Genomic DNA, 22,054 nt, shown 5'->3' on the forward strand with positions numbered 1-22,054 from the left:
GATGCGAATGCTGTTTTTTTCTTTTCTTTTCTTTCTTTCCAGCTAAACACCAGTTTAATACTTTCTTTGCCATGTAACAAAGCTGCTATAAATGATGGACAAACTGAAATTTTTGTTGGTCACCTCTTTACTTTAGAGAAAATGTACAAAAGAACATCATTTTCTACATACACAAATGGTAAATTCACAATTTAAGCTGAATGATAGACTCTAAAACAATTTGAGAATTGTTTGCTCAATCCTCATGACATTTCAGAACGTGTGTCAACATTGATTCAAGGACTGGTGATAAAACAAAATTCTACATTTGAGTTTTTCAATTTACCGTGTTTCACATGTAAAGACACACACATTCACATGAAAACTAACTCAAGAAGCAACACACAGAATTGGGTAACATGAGCGTCTTTAGAAAAATCTGATGCACAATTTATTAATCCTAAAGCTGAGCAGTTTTGAACAGTGTTCATGGAGTACACAATAACTATAAAAAACATATTAATCAGTACATCTAAGTTGTTTGAATGACTTATTCCCCTCATGTTACCTCGTGTCTCAAAAGCAAACGCAACAGAAATCCACGCGTGTATCAGAAAACTGTAGATGTGTTTCAACATTTTACACTGCAATTATGTTCTTCAAGTGTAAAATGGTCCCTATAGATAGATGCATTTAATTGTTTACATCGGCAAACTATGAAGTCCACATAAAATTCAAGCAATACTGTTGTTAGTGGATTAGATATAAAGCAACCAAAACACGATGTGAAATTTAAGTTTCTTTTCCTTATCGTTCCCAAAAGTAAAAGCACTTTCTTTTTCTGTTTTGCTTGTAAGCTATCCTAACATTTTATTTTGAAGGCGAAAGACAGTGAATTGACTGCTTAGATAACATTGAATCTACAAAACAAAAAGAGAATAAGTCTTACTGTCTAGAAAAGTTTTGATCAGCATGCAGACAGGTCTGAAGGAGCTTCCCTGAAGGAGTCCTTGGCAACGAGCTTTACCCAAAAGAATTTTCCAAGCAGCACAAATAATATTCAGTGCAGCAGCAGCAACCTGTTATAATATGCTAAGAAGAGCTGACATGATTCGTCCGCTGTTTTCAGCCTGCGGTCTGCATCCACAGATGTGTTTAAAATACAAGATTTGGGGATTTGTTACGTAATCTTACTTTTCTCAAGATATTTAAAGGATTTTAGTTGGGAAAAAAAATGGCCTCACAAACCCTGCTGGTTAAGAACCTCCACTTTAAAAAAAAGAGCCTTCCATGTGTTTGGCTAACAAGTGTAAATGAGTTGAGGCCTCAGTTTCTGAGGCAGGTGGGACATTCTGTGGTAAAGCTATAGCACCACTGTTGTTTCAATGAGGTCACTTCCTGTCAGTTGGCTTCTCACTTCCTCCTGTGGCCAACACCTTAGAGAACAAGAACAGAGGAAATCATTTTTACAGCCCAAACCATAATTGTACTTTCCAGTGTTCATCTTGTGGCACACCGAGCCAAATGCCAACATACTTTTTTTGAGTATACTCACCAGAGAAATCTCTAACAAAATATAAATGTCCTTTTATAATAAGACTGTTAAAGTTGTTTTGATTTTTAAAATAAAATACATTTATAAATAGTTATATAAGCTTCTAATATCATTATTTCTCCAAAAACTGACACATGCAGTCAAACATTTCATGACACAGCATACATATAAACTCTTGCAGTGAGCTATTTTTTACCTCTGTAGCCCCCACCTCTGAGTAAGGCCTGCATGGCTGCGTATTTGGCTGCCTTCTGTTGTTTGGCTGAAGGACGTAAAGAAAAGAAACACCTGAGTTTACCAAAGTTATATGTCCTGCACCAAATAGAATAAAATCATTGAAGAAAATTGGTTTACTTCTTATCCTTAGTTTTAATTGTTTGTGTCAGGATTGGTTTAAGACTGCTTTTACTGATGCTTAATAAAACAAAACAAAAAAACTAACAACGTTCTACATGTGCTCACATTTGTAGAAGAAAAGAGGAAAGTGTGTTTTCTTACATTTTTGTCCAGTCCCTGCATATCCTAGAGAACAATAAAAGGAAATTATTCAATCCGGTAATCCTAAAACCCCAGGTTTTGCTTTTTTTTTGCCATTTTAATGAACATACCATATAATGGAAACAGAAGTTAAATTGAAAAAACAACCCATTTTGCATTGGTAAATTTACCTGGATAAGTTCCACCACCCACTCCCCCAGTGCCAGCTCCCCCTGTTGGAAAAATATTCATATTAATGCTACTTTATTTTCATGTAGTTAAGATCTCAGAAAACGAAAATACAGATTATCATCGGGTAAGTAACTGTTGGCTTGTCACTCAGTGCTCATTCAATCTGACCTGGGAGGCCACCTGCTGCCCCTGTTATTCCTTGGCTTGTTCTTCCAGGACCTCCTGCCCCTCCTGTTCCTCCCACTACACTTCCTGTATAGGAAAGATAATATTAGGAAGAAGCTGTTCTGAAACTCAGCATAGAGCAAAACAAATTAGCAGAACAAATTCATATAAGGTATCGAAAAGCTTGCTTTGTTTGTAAAGAGCCTGGAGCATTTTATTTAAAATTATAATTATTTAAAAGTTACAATTTGGTTTCAAATTTTTGAAGAATTAACGTAACTCGTATGCCTTTACTTTTAGTTTTTTTATTGGAATGAACTTACCTGGGCCTCCTCCAGCTACACCTCCTGTTGCTGTGCCAGGGAAAACTCCTACTCCTCCACCTAGTGAACACAGGTGGATTTGTTTGATAACTTTACTTAGTATATTTTAAAGTCAAACAGTTGCGTGACAAGTAAGTCCCATTAGTTGTCATGCAACTAGGTGTGTGAAACTTGTTCACTGCATTTCACGCATCCCCTGGGGGAGCGGTGAGCTGCAGACACTGCTGTGCTTAGGAACCTTTTGGCAGCTTAACCCCCCAATCCAATCCCATAATGCTGAGTGTCAAGCATGGAGGCATTTGGTCTCATTTTTATAGTCTTTCATATTACTAAACTATGGATTTGAACTCACAACCTTTCAGTTTCAAAGCGGACACTCATCCACAAGGCCCCTAAGCTGGTCTGCATGTGAATTTATATACACATATGTATAAAAGTTAATACAATTCTATTAAAAACATTTGCATCAAAGACTAATTGCATATAAAATTTGGATAAGACTCTGAGAGAGGATCTTTTCGTCATTAAAGCAGTAGTGACTGTAATAACATTGCAAAATAAAAATCATAAATCTTTTAGGTAGTTTTTTTTTTTAAATCTGTTACCTGGCCCAAATCCAGTGCCACCCAAAGATGAACCGTAGCCAGACTTTGAAGGCTTTCTTGTTTGACCACCAGCTCCATATCCTCCTGTCCCACCTGGTCCAACAGACCCTGGTCCAAGGCCACCAGGTCCAGCACCTCCTGTCCCATAACCAGAAGAGCCAGGTCCCGTTCCACCAGGGCCATATCCTCCATGACCATAACCACCTGACTGAGCTCCAGCTCCTCCAAGACCTGGGCCCCCTCCCAAGCCTCCTACAGAGGGAAAAACGAAAAAGAGCAACAAGAAAAACAACAGAGCAACAATAACTGTTTATTCTACATTATTGTACAAGAAAAGCTTACCTGCACCATAAACACCTCCTCCATAACCTGAAAAAGGATATGAAACACTGTGTTCAATTATTGCATCAAGGGTGTGTTTGAATAAAGATTTGTACTTCAATAGTTATTGGTACCAGATTTTGATGGTTTCGTTTTTCCTAATGCTTGGCTACCTGGTCCAAACCCTCCAGTTCCTGTTCCAGCACCACCTGGTCCAAACCCTCCAGTTCCTGTTCCAGCACCACCTGGTCCATACCCTCCAGTTCCAGCACCTCCTGGTCTGTAGCCTCCAGTTCCTGTTCCAGCACCTCCCGGGCCGTAGCCTCCAGTTCCAATACCACCTGGTCCAAACCCTCCAGTTCCTGTTCCAGCACCTCCTGGGCCATAGCCTCCAGTTCCTGTTCCAGCACCTCCTGGTCCATAGCCTCCAGTTTCTATACCACCCAGTCCAAACCCTCCAGTTCCTGTTCCAGCGCCTCCTGGTCCGTACCCTCCAGTTCCAGCACCACCTGGTCCATAGCCCCCAGTTCCAGCGCCTCCTGGTCTGTACCCTCCAGTTCCTGTTCCAGCGCCTCCTGGTCCGTACCCTCCAGTTCCGGCACCACCTGGTCCATAGCCCCCAGTTCTGGCACCTCCTGGTCCGTACCCTCCAGTTGCCGTTCCCCCTGCAATGGAAAGACAACCACAGATCTTTGATCACTCTGTCCTGACTCTTTCACTGGCATAGCAAATTGTTCTGTTGAGGTGTTTTCTGTTTCCTGCACAAATGGAGCTTATTGGCTAATGTTGTTCTATTAACAATTTTCCCACCATGGTAATGACTGGTACTTATTCTTAAAAACTGATTTAAAAATGTCTTGACCCAAAAGACAGAAAAAAAGATCTGTCTTACTGTTGGATTACCGTCTAACTTCAAAGAAAGAACAAACTTCAAAGGTAACATGTTAATTGAATACAGTATTTTGAGAACTGATATCCAGAAAGATAATTTGTCAATGTTATTTGTTTTTTAAGAAATTGGAGTGTTATTAAAAAAATGTAAAAAATATTATTTTGCCTTGCCCAAAGCCACCTGAACCCATTGAAGAACCATAGAGCCACAGACAGAGGAGCAAAACAAAAGTAAAATACTCTAATATATCACAAAAGTTGATGTCTAATAAATGATCTTCATACCTGATTTTGGTGGTTTCCTTTTTCCCTGTTGTTTACTTCCTGGTGTATACACACCAGCAATGGGTCCTGTTCCACCAGGTCCATAAGTACTTAGTCCTGTGCCAACACCACCTGGTCCAAAGCTCCCGGGTCTAATTCCTGGTCCTGTTCCCCCAGCACTGGAACCAATCCCACCTGGTCCTAAGTTCCCAGTTCCATAACCAGTGCCAGGGATGTTGGGAAGAAAACCACCTGGGCCAAACCCTCCTGGACCAGTACCAGTTCCATAGCCACCAGGTCCAACACCAGAACCACCAGCTCTTCCTCCATAATCTAAAATGAATTTAATGTAGTTTTAGTTACACCCATTGAATCCATTTTGAATTTGAATATTTTCTGTGTAATCCCACTTTTCTGTGGTTTTCCAGTCCCTGGGCCTGCGCCATACCTGGAACCTTGTAAGACAACATACAAACATGCAGTCAAATACAAAAAGGTCAAACTCAAATGGTACTTTCTGATTAAAAGAATTTGTAAATTAAACCAGTCAAAAGATTTGAAATATGTTCACCATCATGTGCGAAACCAGTCCCATATCCTCCTGGTCCACCACCAACTCTCCCTGGACCTGCTTGCGCAACTCCTGAACCAGGTCCTACTCCTACAGTCCCAGCAGCTCCAAGACCCCCGCCAATCCCTCTGCTTCCAGAGCCTCCAGGTCCAGTTCCATACCCACCAGGCCCAGCACCATAGCCACCTGGGCCAATCCCGTAACCTCCTGGTCCCACACCGTAGCTTCCAAGTCCAATGCCATAACCACCTGGACCAACTCCTCCCTGGCTTCCTGCTCCTGTTTTCCTGTATACTGAATGAAAGCTAATGTTGGATGGAATAGTTTTCTTCCAACCTTGTGAAAGTCTAGAAAAAATATGAGATCAGTTTCTTAAACCTTTTCCTGCTCCTAATCCTGTTCCAGCTCCAGCCGGGTAGCGTATGCCTGAGTTTAAAGAAGGAAACGCCATGCTTTGTATTAATGCATTCCAATTCACCTAATATTTTTAAAGTGTTGGTTTCAGTACCTCCACCTGGTAAAACTCCAGCTTCACCCGCACCATAGCCTGTGTGTAAAACCATAAAAAAATGGTGACAGTGAGTTGTTGAGCTGTAATTTTGGGATGTAAACCCATTTGAAGATCTCACTTTTGCCAGGTTTTGGACCTCCTGCTCCTACTCCAGTAGATCCACCAGCACCAGGTACCAAGCTCCCTCTACCAGGGCCTCCTCCAGCAGACCCAAGTCCACTACCAACTCCATCCACACCGCTGACGCCAGTTCTAACACCTATACCTGGTGCTATTTTAGAAAAGGAAGCAGTTTAGAAGTAGAACTGAGATCATTTCAGTATATGTTTCATATTTTTTAATGTTTATTCATCCAACAAACATTTGTATAGATGTAAAATGACATTTAATTTTATTTTGAAAACAAGTTTACAAGATAATATTAGCACCTTTTGGTGTTGGAGTTCCTCCTACAGCCAGTGGACCTCCTGATCCAACTACAGTTCCAGTGGCAGGACTGCCTCCTCCTCTCACTCCCGTTGTGCCACCTGAAACACCTCCTTCTACCCTTCCAGTGGTCGGAGTCCCTCCAACTCCTCCTTGTCCAACTGCACCACCTCTTTCTCCTTGAGGAACTTCTTCTCCCTCTTCTTGACCTGGTGTGTCACCTCTGGGGATTCCTGTTGGAGAGAAAACAACAGTTAATATATCTTGAAGTAGGAATTGCTGACATTAATATGGTGGCAATTTTAGACTTTAATATGTGAAATAAGGGAAACTGAGTAATTACTTAAACCAGTAATGTTAATAAAAAGATTTCCATGTATGTTATGCACCTGGAGGTTTGAGAGGTTTGACTCCAGGCAGCGTTCCGCCTGAAAGACCATCTCCAGAAACTGTAAAAGGTTTGATGTGCAACATCATTTTTGAGTTTGTTTGTATTCGTAATGAAACCTGAGAAAACAGATTCTCACCTCTAGGGGGAAGCCTTGTTCCACCTACATTTCAGACGAAAATCAAAAAACACACAACAGCCACAGTTTGGTTGTGGTTAAACAGAGACCATGTTGTACATTACATTATGTATATACAACAATCTATTCATAGTTTTAGAATTTTAACAACCAGGCACACTCATCCATTGGTTTTTATACATGACCCTTCTCCTTGACATTTATAAAGATCCACTTCTATCGTGAAGCTGTCAGATTCTGGAGCATCAATCTTGCTTTCATCGACATTAACATGTGAGTATTTTGCCATTAGATGTTACCCATGTAGGTATTATTTGATGGCTATCAGAGAGCTAGACCATTGGTGCAATTGTTTTATTTTAAATTGTAAACCTAAATATGTTTTATATTGCATTTCTTTTTTTAAACTTTTTTTAAATTGGCAAATATGTTAATAATGTTTGGACACAATGTATTGTTTTGTAAAGAGACTACAGATGGAAATGAGCTGTCTGGTGCAAGCATCTTTGCTTTTTAAGCTTATTGTCTTTGTACGCTGTCCTGATAAATGAATAAACTAAACTAAACTAGTCTGCTGTGTACCAGTCTAAAACTAAAAGCTCATTTAATACCCTTTTTTCAAAATGTATGCTTTTGATTGTAGTTTTTGCATCAGCATTTTGTTGTCATCAAAATATTTGAAATATCCCCCCTTTTTTTCTAAGGGTTTAGACATTTACCTGCTTTACAGTAATAACTCAGTATTTAAATATGCAATGTTTTGTTTTTGTCTTACCAGGGGTATCTCCTGTGAAATCTGCAAATAATACAAACAAAAACATTGGTTCTTATCTCTCAAAAAGCTGTGCCTTTCAAAAAGTTGGGTATCTTTTAAGACAAGTACAGGTCAGTTTTGCATATTCAAATGCATTTTTAAAACTGTATGTTGCATGTGGAGGTTGTTCTGCAACAAAAAAGCAATTTTGAGAAAGTGTACAAAATTAAAACAGCACCAAAACAGCAAGGTAAAATAAATAAACATGTCTCAAATAGATTGGTTTAAAAGAAGTTCTTAATTTATTTGTGAAAAGGTGACACCTAATGGCACTGTGAGAGAAAGTTTAAACATAGTACTCTTGTGGCCTGAAACCATAGATAAAACATGAATGCAAACTGACAGAAAAAGTGAACATGCAAATGTTGATTCTCTCACCTCCTGCAATCGTCCCATTGAGTCCTGTTTGATCGGGAAGATTTGAATAAGAAATCATTACAATAGACAAAAACGTTATCAGCTAGTGCAAATGTCTTTTTGTATTGAAGATTTTGCACAAACATGCTTCACGTGTGATCTTTTTATTTGAAATACCTGGTCTAGCTCCTATGATGGGAATCCCTGTGCCATTCAACCCATCTCCAACACCTGCCGCTGGTTTTCCAGATACACCAGTACCTCCTTTTAATAGCAAGGAAATGAAACCACAAATATTACAAATCATTTTCTAAAGGTCATGCCCCTAAAGCATGTCTATTAACTTCCAAATAACCGTTGTAACTGATTCTGTAGTGAGAGTTTTTAATTCTTTGACCTAAACAACCATGATAGATGCTGTCATTTTAGCTAAACCACAATTTCTGAAAGGTCAAATAAATTCCTGAAAATGATAACAGATTCAAACACCTTCTGTCCCAGGAATTCCTGACCCTTCGATTGCACTGGCATTCACTGCATCACCTGAAATGAGAACCAGTGTCAAGTATGACATTCAGATAAAAAAAAAACATCTAAAAATAGCTGCAACCTAAAAGCTTTGCAAATGAGTGTGCAGATGCTCACGGATACCTTCTGGCACTGGGGTACCACCAACAAACCCTCCTCCTAAGTAATCAGAAATGAGATTATTATCAGATTTACATGCACTTCATTATATAATCTGAGAGTCAAAACAAAGCTCACCACTGGGTCTAGCAGTTCCTGCAGTGCTGGAGCCATTCACTGCACCACTTCCAGGACTTGTTCCGGGTAGAACCCCACCTGGTTGTCCTACAGCTCATACAAAAGAGACCTTTTAGATTATAAAGAGGTGATTTTAACTATACTTTAGATAGGTAGGTAGATAGATACTTTCATTTATCATTGCCACATGCACAACCAAATTACAAGTGCTCAGTGCATTATTCATTGAAAAACAAAGGAACGTACTGTACAGCTCGTTCATTTTCAACAAATGAACAGTGCATTGAACAATGAACAGTAATTTGCAACTAAGATAAAAAATGTATCATTTGTTAATTAAAAACAAAAGTGACAACTAATTAATTTAAAAATAAATGGTACATAAATCTCAAGACCTCAATGCAGTGAGTTGTTTTTTGAAAACATTCAACATTGCACAGTTTAAGCAGCTGCAGTTTTGGCTTTCACAAATTTTTTTTTAGCAATGATTAAAATGCTTAGGATGTAAACTGTTCTTGAGTCAATTTGTCCTTGCTTTATTCGGATTTAAAGGTTTGTCGGAACCTCTTGATCTATACTTTCTGAATTATAGAACCCAATTTGAACTTCACCATAAATAGCTTCTAACAATCAATTTTAATCATTGATTTATGTGGGTGTATGATTTCCAAGTTCCAGGCCACCCTCCAGATCTGCCAGGAGAACTCTGATGGTGTCATGAGTGAGCAGTAGGATATTATCTGTCCAATGAGATCTCCATCTGTCAATCGCGAATTCTTCACAAATGAGGTGTCCGGAAGCCATACAAAGCAATGACACTTTGAGTTTAGTAATGACTATGAAAGTCCTAAAGTTGGAGCTCTATTGGCCAATACGTATAATCCTTCAGAGCAATCAAATTTGAGGTTTTCTCACCAGACAATGCATAACTTTCAATTAAAGGAAAGATCCATAAATGTTTAAATCTATCAACTGAAGGGAGCATCAACTTACTCTTTTTCAGTCGCATATCATGGTCTTAGAGGAGTAAATATACTCCCAATTTGGCTGCAAATGTGTGCTGCATCTGCTGCATGACTTTATACCCTGTTTTCTACCCTCCATGGAAGGCAAACTTATAGCGGTATTATGAAGGTTCACACCACGTGGTTGAATGAACCATGTGATTCATGTGGTATCTTTGTGGGGAACAACATGCAACAGTATTTCACGTTGAGTAGGAAAAAATTCACCCAAGCTTAAGATTTATATGAGTCAGTATTTCTTCAGCAACCTGGAAGCATTGGAATTGACCATTTTTTGCTAAAAAATAACTACCCACCCTGTCCTGTACCACCTGTAGGTGACCCACCAGCCCCTGGTCCAACTTGACCTTTGTCAAAATACAAAGAAAATGCTTCACAAAAGAGAATTTTAAAGCTGCCAACAGATAAATGTACTGAAAACCTGTCATACCATATTTAGCAGCCTTGGATCCAGGTCCATAGCCTGTGCAGACATAAAATTCAAGAACTCAAGCACTCAGGTGTTTCAGGATGCAAGATTATGTACTTGGGGTATGTCCGAATTTCCACCCTAAGCCCTTTATAGTGCACTTTATAGTTCGTTAGCCATTTTGTAGTACTGTTTGAATCTACAATTCCCAAATCCAGTGCCCTAAAAATTCCCCAGAAGACTCCGTGAAAAACCAGTGTGCATCAATGCTCACTAGATCGGCAAATATAGACCACAATGCATTGCGTTGAAACATTTTTTACCAAAAAAATGTATTTAAATGTATCTTTTTGATAAACCATCAACGTTTTTATCTTTGGAAGACAGTGGACTCATTAATAATCATTGCAAAACACTAATTTTAATTCAATTTTAACTTTGTGAAATCGATGACATCATATCCGCTGTTAAAAAAAAAAAAGTAGTGAACATGTAGTCCGAATTGCTTATAAAATTCACGACGGTACATAGTGCCGCACTATAAAGTTTTTAGAAGTTAGGGGTTAGGGTGGGAATTCGGACACAACCATGGTCAAATTAAGAATTTAAACTGGTCCTTAACCTGTTCCATATCCAGTTCCTGGTCCTGTACCATAACCTCTCCCTGGACCATATCCTGTTCCTGCCACTGATCCAACTCCAGGTCCATATCCACCGGCTCCATAACCTCTTCCAGTTCCGAGTACTCCTCCAGTCCCAGGACCATATCCACCAGCAGCTGGGCCGTCAATCCTTCCTCCTGGTCCAAATCCTGGTGCTCCACCACTGCCAGGAACTCCTGTGGAGCAGTAGGTGTCCTGAAGGTTTTACTAATAACGGTTTATATTTTGTTTTGAATTACCATAAAAAAAGTGAATTTTCATTTCATTTTGGTTAACACATCTTAATGTGAGATTATACACTTCAGTCATGTATTTCTTCCACAATCCTCCACATATCTCACCGTATTTCAGAGAATTGGCCCCCCCTGGATATGCTACGAAGGAAAAATTAAAATAAATTAAACATCAAATATTCTTATGAATGTACTGTAAGTTTTCACGAGTTATTTCCAAATATTTAGCAAAATGGGATTTGTTATTCATTTTGTAGCTTCCATACATCTGCAAATTTGTCCTAAAACTCAACTAATTTGTTTTTTTTTTATCTAATATAATCTGTTAAGCACTTACACAATTATAATCAACACAAAATGCTTTATAGAATGATATATCTTTTTATACTGTAAAACAAATCCTTTTAAAATTAAGGACACACAAAGAGTTCTATTCCGAGAATCCCTACTCCTCCTGCAATTCCAGAACCAGGTCCCCTCAAACTCCCCGGCCCTCCTGTACCCAGGCTAACACCCACACCTCCTGGAAAACCTTCAAAAATAAATTTCATAAAGCCACAGTATACAAGACAGACATTAATTTTAGAGATGAATGTCGTACCATATTTGCGGGCTTTGGCATCTAGATACCCTGAAGACACATTAAACACAAAAACAAACAAACACCTTTTTTACTTTTTTATGAGATAGAGAAATGAAACATTTTGACAAAGAAAACTTTTAAATGAATGTACAAATATGTTATCTTTTGTCATACCCCCAGGTCCATAGCTGGAACCGACACCAACTCCTCCTGGCCAATAACCAGTCCCAGTGCCTCCTGGTCGGACTCCTCCAGGCCCATAACCAGTGCCGGCACCTCCTGGTCCAGCTCCACCAGGCCCATAACCAGTGCCAGTGCCTCCTGGTCCGACTCCTCCAGGCCCATAACCAGTGCCGACGCCTCCTGGTCCGACTCCTCCAGGCCCATAACCAGTGCCGGCGCCACCTGGTCCAGCTCCACCAGGCCCATAACCAGTCCCGGCTCCTCCTGGTCCGACTCCTCCGGGCCCATAACCAGTCCCGGCTCCTCCTGGTCCGACTCCTCCAGGCCCATAACCAGTGCCGACGCCTCCTGGTCCGACTCCTCCGGGCCCATAACCAGTGCCGGCGCCTCCTGGTCCGACTCCCCCAGGCCCATAACCAGTGCCGGCGCCTCCTGGTCCGACTCCCCCAGGCCCATAACCAGTGCCGGCGCCTCCTGGTCCAGCTCCACCAGGCCCATAACCAGTCCCGGCTCCTCCTGGTCCGACTCCTCCGGACCCATAACCAGTGCCGGCGCCTCCTGGTCCGACTCCTCCGGGCCCATAACCAGTGCCGGCGCCTCCTGGTCCGACTCCTCCAGGCCCATAATTAGTGCCGGCGCCTCCTGGTCCGACTCCTCCAGGCCCATAACCAGTGCCGGCGCCTCCTGGTCCGACTCCTCCAGGCCCATAACCAGTGCCGGCGCCTCCTGATCCAACTCCTCCAGGCCCATAACCAGTGCTGGCGCCTCCTGGTCCGACTCCTCCAGGCCCATAACCAGTGCCGGCGCCTCTTGGTATGACCCCTCCAGTTCCTGATTGTGGACCACCAAGTGCTCCACTTAACATGCCTACAAAGAGCAATGGCATCAGGGTTAAAGTGTCATTGCAATTTGAGTTTTACAGAGATATAGCAATGGAAAATACTTGATTTTTTGGATTCTTACCATATTTACGGGCTTTTGCATTGGCATCGTACCCTGTAAGACCCAGTAATTTGTCAAAAGTTTAATCTTGACAGGTGAATAACTTTACTGTCACGACTAAAATCAAGTTAATATTTCTGCCTCTTCAATTTAAATATTTGTTGATTTATAACTACCTCCAGTTCCAACACCTGGGCCAAATCCAGGTACAGATCCTGTACCAAGTCCAGGTCCAGTTCCTGGGCCAAATCCAGTTCCTGTTCCAGTTGTAATACCTGGACCAAATCCAGTTCCAGTTCCAACACCTGGACCAAATCCTTGTCCGGTCCCAGTTCCAACACCTGGACCAAATCCAGTTCCAGTTCCAACACCTGGACCAAATCCTGGTCCGGTCCCAGTTCCAACACCTGGACCAACTCCTGGTCCGGTCCCAGTTCCAACACCTGGACCAACTCCTGGTCCGGTCCCAGTTCCAACACCTGGACCAAATCCTGGTCCACTCCCAGTTCCAACACCTGGACCAAACCCAGTTCCAGTTCCAGCACCTGGACCAAATTCAGTTCCAGTCCCAGCACCTGGACCAAATCCAGTTCCAGTTCCAGCACCTGGACCAAATCCAGGTCCAGCTCCAAGACCGCCTCCTACTCCAGGCGTGACTCCTACCCCCCCTCCAGGAAGCCTGCTGGTTCCACTTTGACCAAGCGTGCCTCCTCCAGCTCCAGTTCCACCTATTTTTAAACAAGTTTAGAAAAAAAAGTTTTTGTGTCACAAATAAAATACTCAGCTGATCTCTTATAAATTAGAAATTAGGGATGAAGCTCCTACCATATTTAGCTGCAGCTTTTGCAAGTTTTTTGGATTTGCTTGCCCCTGTTTTTCAAAAATAAAAGATATGTTTTTGGAACATTTCTTATGTTTATTGTTATCATATGAAACCATGTTTAAGGTTTTCTACAGTATCTCTTTCTATGTACCTGACTTTGGCGTTACCAGAGGGAAACCACGAAAAACCCCAGGTAACTGCTGTCCACGCCCATCTATCATGAAAATTATCATATGAAAGAATAAATTGCAAGCAGAAACACTTGCTATATTTTTTTATTCAGGGAATACAAATGGTGAAACGCGTTAAAGATCTGCCAATAAACCTGAAGAAACTGTACACTGTGATACATACTGCCTGCTCCTCCTGGTCCTAGCCCACTTTGACCAAGTGCTCCTGATCCTATTTAAGAAATCAGAATCAGAAATGCAATTTATAAAAAAATGTTTGGCCTGACATGAGATCAAAGTACGAAGTTTTATAAAAATTTGAATCTTTACGTACCAGTCTGAGGTCCAAATCCAGATCCTGTGGCAACTCCAGGAAGAATTCCACGGGCTCCAAAACCTAAATGAAGAAGTCAGAATTTTTTCTGTAAGTTTCAGGGCAAATTCATTTTGTTATGTTATGACATTGATTATAAAAAATTTGTTGGATGATCTTTTTTCTTCAACACACCTTGACTTGGAGCAAATCCACCTTGATAAAGTCCAGGCACCCCAATCCCTGTGTCATAGCAAATAAACATTACATTAACATTTTTATTTTTACTTAAATATTGATAATATATCTATAAAGACTCTGATTCATCCAGGTTGATTCCATCATAGTAGTAGGTTATAGTAGTAGTAAACCTTTGACCTAGGTGAGCTTACCTGGAAGTTGTTTTGAAGCTTTACTTCCACTCTTTCCTCCAGGTCCCACCACACCAGTGCTACCAGTCTGTGGCACAACTAAAAAAGAAAAAAATGAAAAAACATTTTGGACAATTGTACAGTAAAAAAAAAACATATTTTATCTGTTTAGTAAAACAATCATTAAGTAAGAAAACAAACAAACAGTTATCCTGCATATGTGTTGTAAATGGAAAGAAAACGGACATAAAATGCCTATGTTTTGTGAAGTTGTAAGAACTTTGATAATTCGTGTTTTTGCCACAACACTTCTTGTGCTAAAATTGATCTAATTTCATTATTAGTTTTGGGTTTTTTCAGATTTGCAAAAAAGGGATCCCAAACATGGGGGGCATTTACTTCTTTAGCTGAATCCCATGCATAACTTTTCTATGTTCATGCTGTTTTAAAACCACACACAGTTGTTTTATACAGTGTAGTACAAAATGATTGAGTAATATGTACCTCCATCCAGGGCACCAGTTCCACCAGGACCAACCCCTGGCCTGACGCCTGCACCCCCAGGACCAAACCCAGTTCCTCCTGGATGAACCCCTGCACCCCCAGGACCAAATCCAGCTCCTCCTGGCCCAACTCCCGCACCCCCAGGACCAAATCCAGTTCCTCCTGGCCCAACCCCTGCACCACCAGGACCATATCCAGTACTTCCTGGGCCAACCCCTGCACCCCCAGGACCAAATCCAGTACTTCCTGGGCCAACCCCTGCACCCCCCGGACCAAATCCGGTTCCTCCTGGCCCAACTCCCGCACCACCCGGACCAAATCCAGCTCCACCTGGCCCAACTCCCGCTCCACCAGGACCAAATCCAGTTCCTCCTGGCCCAACTCCTGCACCACCAGGACCAAATCTAGTTTTTCCTGATCCAATCCCCGCTCCACCAGGACCAAATCCAGTTCCTCCTAGCCTGACCCCTGCACCACCAGGACCAAATCCAGTTCCACCTGGACCAACCCCTGTAACCCCAGGACGAAATCCAGCTCCACCTGGCCCAACCCCTGTACCACCAGGACCAAATCCAGTTCCTCCTGGCCCAACTCCTGCACCGCCAGGACCAAATCCAGTTCCTCCTGGCCCAACTCCTGCACCCCCAGGACCAAATCCAGTTCCTCCTGGCCCAATTCCTGCACCCCCAGGACCAAATCCAGTTCCTCCTGGCCTTAAACCAGCCCCTCCAGCTGTTGTTCCAACTCCACCTAAGGTAAAAAAAAAAGAAAAAGTTTTTTTTTTTTCAAACTTTAAGCCCAACTAAAAATACAAATAGCAAAAGTTACCTGTTTTAGGTGGTTTTGGTCCAAAACCATCTCCATATCTTCCGTAGCCACCTGGCAGGTTTGACAATTAGAGAACACATTACATTCATGTTTTTCTGTTGTTAATGGGACTTTAGTTAGAGTGTTTTTTTTCTAGAAAATCTGTTTACCTTTTCATCATTTCCTCTTTTCATTTTATTCAAATCACAGAAACCCTTTAATTACCCAGTAAGAAATAAGGCTATCAAGAAAATTCTCATCAAACGATAAAACCCCCACCAACAGACATTCAGATGTAGGGGATTGTTCAAGGGTTCCTCTACCAAAACCTATGGCTCCAAGGCCTCAATGGTCGAGTCAAAAGACTTGGAAAAAGTAGTGATTATTTTGAGTGAAAATATGAACAGAAATTAAGCACATTTTTGTGGAAGGATTTTGGTTTGGTGCTGCACTAACCTTTCAAAGCTAAACACAATATTTTACATATCATTTTAACTGTCAATCCATATTCAGCTTAGCTTAATACTTATTTTCAAAACTTTGACTTAGTATGTTTGTTTTTGTGGTTTTGTCCAATATTTTTAAAAGAAAATGCATTAAGGTCCAACTTCCTGAATAAAATTCACATTTTCTTCTATTCTGTGTTAATGGTCTTTATCTAAGATCCATTTTTAACCCCTATAGTTTCCTTCCCTGTTCCACACTATTTCACTGCTCTTTGTAAGTGCGATCTCCCATGTACGAAAAGACTGTTCATGTTTTAAGTTTTTGAACTTGCCCACTGTCTTTTTATTTTTTATTTTTATTTTATTTGAAATGGTTTATTTCAAGCAATTAAGTAGAAATAATACACAACAGCAATATATAAATCAGTTATACATTCATACAGTAACTAATCAAACTTAGGATAATTAGACATATTAATAAATATTGCTTGAAAGGGAGTGGGAGGAAGAGAATTTATATAATCCCACCCTGATTATACTGTAACCATTTTATTACATGATTTATCAATATCCGGTTCCCAGTTTTTATCAGACAGAATTAAAAATCATAAGATATCGATAAAGCACATGACAAAGATGAATTACTTCAGTATTACGTCAAAAATAACTATTTTAGAAATCAACATGGCAAATGCAGATCAGTCATCTGAAATATATGCATATATATGAAATATATTTTGAATCAAACATGATTGTGTTTTTTTATTAGAGACAAAATATTTACTGAAGACTCACAAATCTTACCTGTTTTTGGAGATTTCCCACCTGTACAAAAAGAAAAAGTCACAATATGGAGTTAAACAGTTTTGTGACAACAAAAGTCAAAATACTTTCAAATTGTTTATTGATTTTGACAGAAAATGGTAAAGTTTAGCTAAACTGCGACATCAATAAATAATCATGATGTCAAAGACGTGTTCTTACCAGTCCCAACAACTCCAAGCCCTGTACTGCCTGGACCAAATAAGCCTGGCCTGAATGTACCAGAGCCACCTCCTGGAGCAACTCCTCCTGGAGCAACTCCTCCTGGAGCAACTCCTCCCGGTCCAACTCCACCTGGACCAACTCCTCCTGGACCAACTCGTCCCGGTCCAACTCCTCCTGGACCAGCTCCTTCTGGTCCAATTCTTCCTGGTCCAACTCCACCTGGACCAACTCCTCCTGGTCCAATTCCATGTGGTCCAACTCCTCCTGGTCCAACTCCACCTGGTCCAACTCCTCCTGGACCAACTCCTCCTGGTCCAACTCCACCTGGACCAACTCGTCCCGGTCCAACTCCTCCTGGACCAGCTCCTCCTGGTCCAATTCCTCCTGGTCCAACTCCACCTGGACCAACTCCTCCTGGTCCAATTCCATGTGGACCAACTCCTCCTGGTCCAACTCCACCTGGTCCAACTCCTCCTGGACCAACTCCTCCTGGTCCAACTCCACCTGGTCCAACTCCTCCTGGACCAACTCCTCCTGGTCCAACTCCTCCTGGACCAACTCCTCCTGGACCAACCCCTCCCGGTCCAATTCCTCCTGGACCAACTCCGCCTGGTCCGACTCCACCTGGTCTAATTCCTCCTGGTCCAACTCCACCTGGTCCAACCCCTCCTGGGCCAAAACGACCTATTCCTTGTCCATCATATCCTTAGAAGAACACACAGTGTGTTGAAAAAGATATATTGAAACTGCAGGCAGGAAGAACATTATCAGAGAGATGAAACCGGCAAAATTTCATGCAAGTTTTACAACTATTGTATTTATGGTGGTTGAAATCGACATGAGGACTTCATTATCTTTATATAAAAAAGCTGTGTTTTTCTTGGCTTCTACTGTAACTTGGAGCTTCTCCAGTAAGTTTATGTCCTAATTTTTATAAACATGTGTGTATCTGAAAGGAATGTCCCTCATATGTAAAGTGATTAAAACAACATTTTCAGACCTTGTATTAACAAGTTTAATGTAAACTAATGTCATAGTTTGTCAAATTGAAAGAAAAACATTTTTTTAACCATACCTCCTGGTCCAAAACCTCCTAGCCCAGCACCAGTCCCTGCAGGTCCAGTTCCTCCTCCAGGCTGAAAACCTGCTCCAGCTCCTCCAGGACCAAATCCAGTCCCAGTTCCACCGGGTCCAAACCCAGGTCCAGCTCCTCCAGCAGCTGGTATGAATACACCTGAAACCCAGAGAAACCACGATCATCTGCATATAAAATCTGAGAACGTTTTATTACTTCAAGTTGTTGTTTTGACCTTCTAAATTGTAGTAATACAACATTCTATTAATACTAAACCAGGTGAGTGTCAAAATATTTTCAGGATCATTTGTGTGTAAATACCTTACAATCATTATAAAATCATTGGCAGTTATGAATAAAGGTTATGAGTTTGGGGCCCAAACACAATAACCGAATTTGTGGAATGTATTACTCATTGGTCAGAGGAAATGTTGCAGGATTTGTCTTAGTTTGTGGCAACGATTAACTCATCTCATAAATTTGTTAATTTTGTATGATTTTAGAATACTAAACAGAATCCAATGCCACACAAGTAGAGGGGAAAACCATCTGCACACTGACTATCAGCTGTGCAGTTGGTGTTTACGTTTTTTTTTTGCAGCTGATAAAAAAGTTCTCCTTCATTCAAAAGGCATGTGTCTCTGCTTATAACGCTCACACTTTCGGCACACATGCTGTATTTCACAAACATTAAAAATAGAAACACAGAGGAAAGTGACTATAAAAGGAAAAGAGTCCAGTAAAGAACAAGTCTGCAGGGATTCCTAAAGACTGTGAGTCTCTGACCTCACAGTAACGGCGTGTAGATTAACAACGCACAATAAATAATTCAGCTGTTTGGTCATTAGTTTTGACCTGCCAGAGATGGAAGAGAAGAGAGAGCTTTTTAATGATTTTACTTGTTTTTGGACCAACAGCTTTCAGGCGTAGATGCATACTTTAAATCCACCAGAGTTCACTGTTTTGACAAGCGTTCCTGTAACCTGAAAGCTTGAATAATGACTTGGTCAACCATGCCCCCTTTCATTAGCCTGTTAATGTCAAAAATGACTGTCCCTGGGGGGTTTGACTCATTTCATGTATTTGTTTGCAATTCCATCAGCTGGCAAACACTAAGCTTTTAAATTCAAACATGTTTTGTGACTAGATGAGAAGAAAATGGTTTTTTTTATGATCCATAATTGTTTAAAATGATGTGTTATTTTATTATACTGGTTTTAAACATTAAATATTTTGGTCTATTTGTGCAACAAGCCTCACTGACCAGCTATTGTTGATGTGTAGACTGTTCATCATGCTTGTTTCAGACAAATTTACCAGTTTGGAATCAAATGTTGTCTAGGATTTTTATCAATCATTGTTTATCCAGTTCACTCAAATGAGTTCAAATGGTCATATCTTGTTTTTTAATGGCCATTCATCAGTATGTTTTTGCATTTTTAGCGAAATCCGTATTGTAGCATGCATTTGGGTGACTGTCATTAAAGCACCTCTATATCATGCAAAATCATCTTTCCTATGTTTTAAGTGTATTCTAATGCTCATTCTTTACAAAAAACAACTCCAAAGGTGTATTTTGATCCATTACAATATTAATGAGTATTTTTTTAAAAACTTGTGACTTTGCGAAAATGCTTTCATTTGCGTACATCCATCTTTACAAAAGTTTGGATGTTGTTTGTTTTTGTGGGCGAAACGTAGAAAAAAAAATCTCATCCTGATCTTCTTTTGATCTTTTGTAAAAGTATTTTTAGTTGTCTTTTAATTATGATTATGCTGTTTCTTGCCAAAATCAAAAAACCTGTGTCATTTTCTAGGACATGGTTTTTGATTTCTTATAAGTTCATTAGAAACCGCCATTGAATTGTGAGCGCAACTGTTGGCGTGAGCTCATCCCCATCGCATCATCAGAATCAGAATCACAAGAACTTTATTGATCCCACACGTGGGATCAATTTTTGTATATGCGCGCTCCTGCTAACTTACAGCCCCCCATCCCCAACCTGACATAACAGGTACGTCCAAAATTGCAATCAATATTGGAGCCATTCAGCAGTAAAGTTTTGAGCCAGATGCCAGATCAGACGAGGAAAACAGCTTGTGGCTTGCCATAGTAAGTTGTGTGTCACAACTAAAAACTTTTTCCAACTGCATTTTTGCATTTATTCCTGATTCAACTTGAATAAGAAAATACTCAGAAATTATATTTTAGGATTAAATTTCTTTCTAAATGTCCTCCATCATCAGAAAAGTACTAGTTAACATGTTAAAAACATCAAAAACACGATTTTCATCACAGTTGGTCTTTAACTATTTTTAAAACCTTCATCTTGATTTAATTTAAACTAAAACATCCCTTTCTTACTTTGAACTCAGATTAAAATACTGCGTGAAAATAGTACATTAAAAGGAATATTTTCACACATCATCTTTTAAAATAATTGCATACAAAAATCTGTCTCAATTGCAGATTTCTAGATTAGTCTTTGGTGTAAACACTGTATTTTATAACAGTGCAAGAGAGTTTATATAAAAACACATTTGTTTTTTGTTAAATAAGAAAATAAGCCTGAGGCACATTGTTTCATAAAGAGCTTGTTCAATCTGAAGTTAAAAAAAAATTAAAAGAAGAAAAACTTCAGATGTTGTATCTATTTAGTATTACTAAATTATTACAAGATTAAAGTCTTCGAAACATTTATGTTGTCAAACAAACGTTAAGACAAACTGGGACAACCTGACCTAAAAACCGATTCATTTTCCTCATTTTGCGTTTCTCTCATTGACAAAAATAAAGACCAGGGCACCTCAGTAACCTTCAAGATGAGAGATGTCATAGAAAATCAACTTGTCTAAATAAAATAAGATCTGGAGGTCTTTTCTAACATTTCTCCATTAACTTTACATTCCACCTGATTCACTGGTGTTGCTATGCAGAGTGCATGCAGTGAAGCAGACCCACCTCCTTGCAGCGAGGGCTTCCACAGAGTCAGCAGAAGTGCTCCACACAGGTAAACAGCCACTGACCCCCCTGCCATCTCGCTCCAGAATGTCCTTCCCAGCTCCAAGGCTCCAGGTTTTATTCCCACCAAGCCTATCAGGGCGCAACAAAGCCTCATGGAAGAAGGAGGGAAAATGAGTGAGAGTGGGGTGGGGATGATAAAACAGGATACTGTGTAACTGGCTATAAAAAATACAGACAAGTAAAGTTAGTGAGAAAGCACAGAGGACCACTTCATTAAACCAGAATGGTTGTTTTACCCTCTAGTAATTGCTGGGCCTTATTTATATAATTCTGTAATCCTAAGAATTCTGGTTCCTGTGCTTATTTTTATTAGAAATTTAGTACAAACACTCATGATAGCATGATTTGCAGGATAAAATGACGCACATTACTCCAAATAAGTGTAAACAGGTACTTAGAAACCAATGTGAATTTGACAGTGATTGACACAGATGGAAATATTGCAGCTGTGGTTGATTGGTGCTGGTGGGCTGAAAGCCATTAGGAAAACTCCAAACATCAGAGCTCGTGGGAATAAAATAAAAGTTAGTGAACACTTGAAATATCTCAGCTGTATGATTGGATTTGGTCAAATCTGTGAGAGAGATGAGTAATGAATAATACACTAAAAAGTGCAGAAACAAAAGAAACAATTAAGGAGACACATAGAGACCTAATGTTTTTATGTAAAAGAATAAACAAAAGTTTATAGCAAGAGAGTCACTGAACAAAAACTGTCAAACGTGGCATTAAACCTGTGCTGTTGTCATTTGA

General features: G+C 40.3%; 1 protein-coding gene across 5 annotated transcripts; it reads right to left on the bottom strand.

Moving 5' to 3' along the window:
* Positions 1-109: 109 nt before the first annotated feature.
* Positions 110-21,413, bottom strand: elnb (elastin b). Of its 5 annotated transcripts, XM_020708745.3 has the most exons (45): positions 21,239-21,413; positions 18,277-18,435; positions 17,199-17,906; positions 17,019-17,039; positions 15,790-15,840; positions 14,962-15,711; positions 14,479-14,556; positions 14,282-14,329; positions 14,108-14,170; positions 13,958-14,005; positions 13,755-13,817; positions 13,606-13,650; positions 12,957-13,508; positions 12,802-12,834; positions 11,830-12,705; positions 11,674-11,703; positions 11,181-11,213; positions 10,800-11,015; positions 10,199-10,231; positions 10,065-10,115; positions 8,744-8,830; positions 8,630-8,665; positions 8,468-8,521; positions 8,156-8,242; positions 8,000-8,023; positions 7,583-7,603; positions 6,808-6,831; positions 6,670-6,729; positions 6,283-6,513; positions 5,973-6,125; positions 5,852-5,890; positions 5,722-5,769; positions 5,344-5,637; positions 5,183-5,227; positions 4,794-5,105; positions 3,827-4,282; positions 3,752-3,790; positions 3,639-3,665; positions 3,297-3,548; positions 2,692-2,751; positions 2,372-2,455; positions 2,203-2,244; positions 2,033-2,056; positions 1,731-1,796; positions 110-1,415 (listed from the first exon to the last, which is right to left on the bottom strand). In XM_020708745.3, exons 1-45 carry the CDS (start codon positions 21,393-21,395, stop codon positions 1,393-1,395), a joined length of 6,603 nt encoding a protein of 2,200 aa, XP_020564404.2. In that variant the 5' UTR covers positions 21,396-21,413; the 3' UTR covers positions 110-1,392. The 5 variants fall into 5 exon arrangements, with proteins under 5 accessions (XP_020564404.2, XP_020564406.2, XP_011481687.2 ...); XM_020708747.3 differs by lacking the exon at positions 3,752-3,790; XM_011483385.4 differs by lacking the exon at positions 3,752-3,790 and having other exon boundaries at positions 3,791-4,282.
* Positions 21,414-22,054: the final 641 nt, after the last annotated feature.

The sequence above is a fragment of the Oryzias latipes genome, chromosome 14 (genome assembly GCF_053564925.1).
Source record: "Oryzias latipes strain Hd-rR chromosome 14, Olatipes_Hd-rR_3.1".
NCBI classification, from domain to species: domain Eukaryota; kingdom Metazoa; phylum Chordata; class Actinopteri; order Beloniformes; family Adrianichthyidae; genus Oryzias; species Oryzias latipes.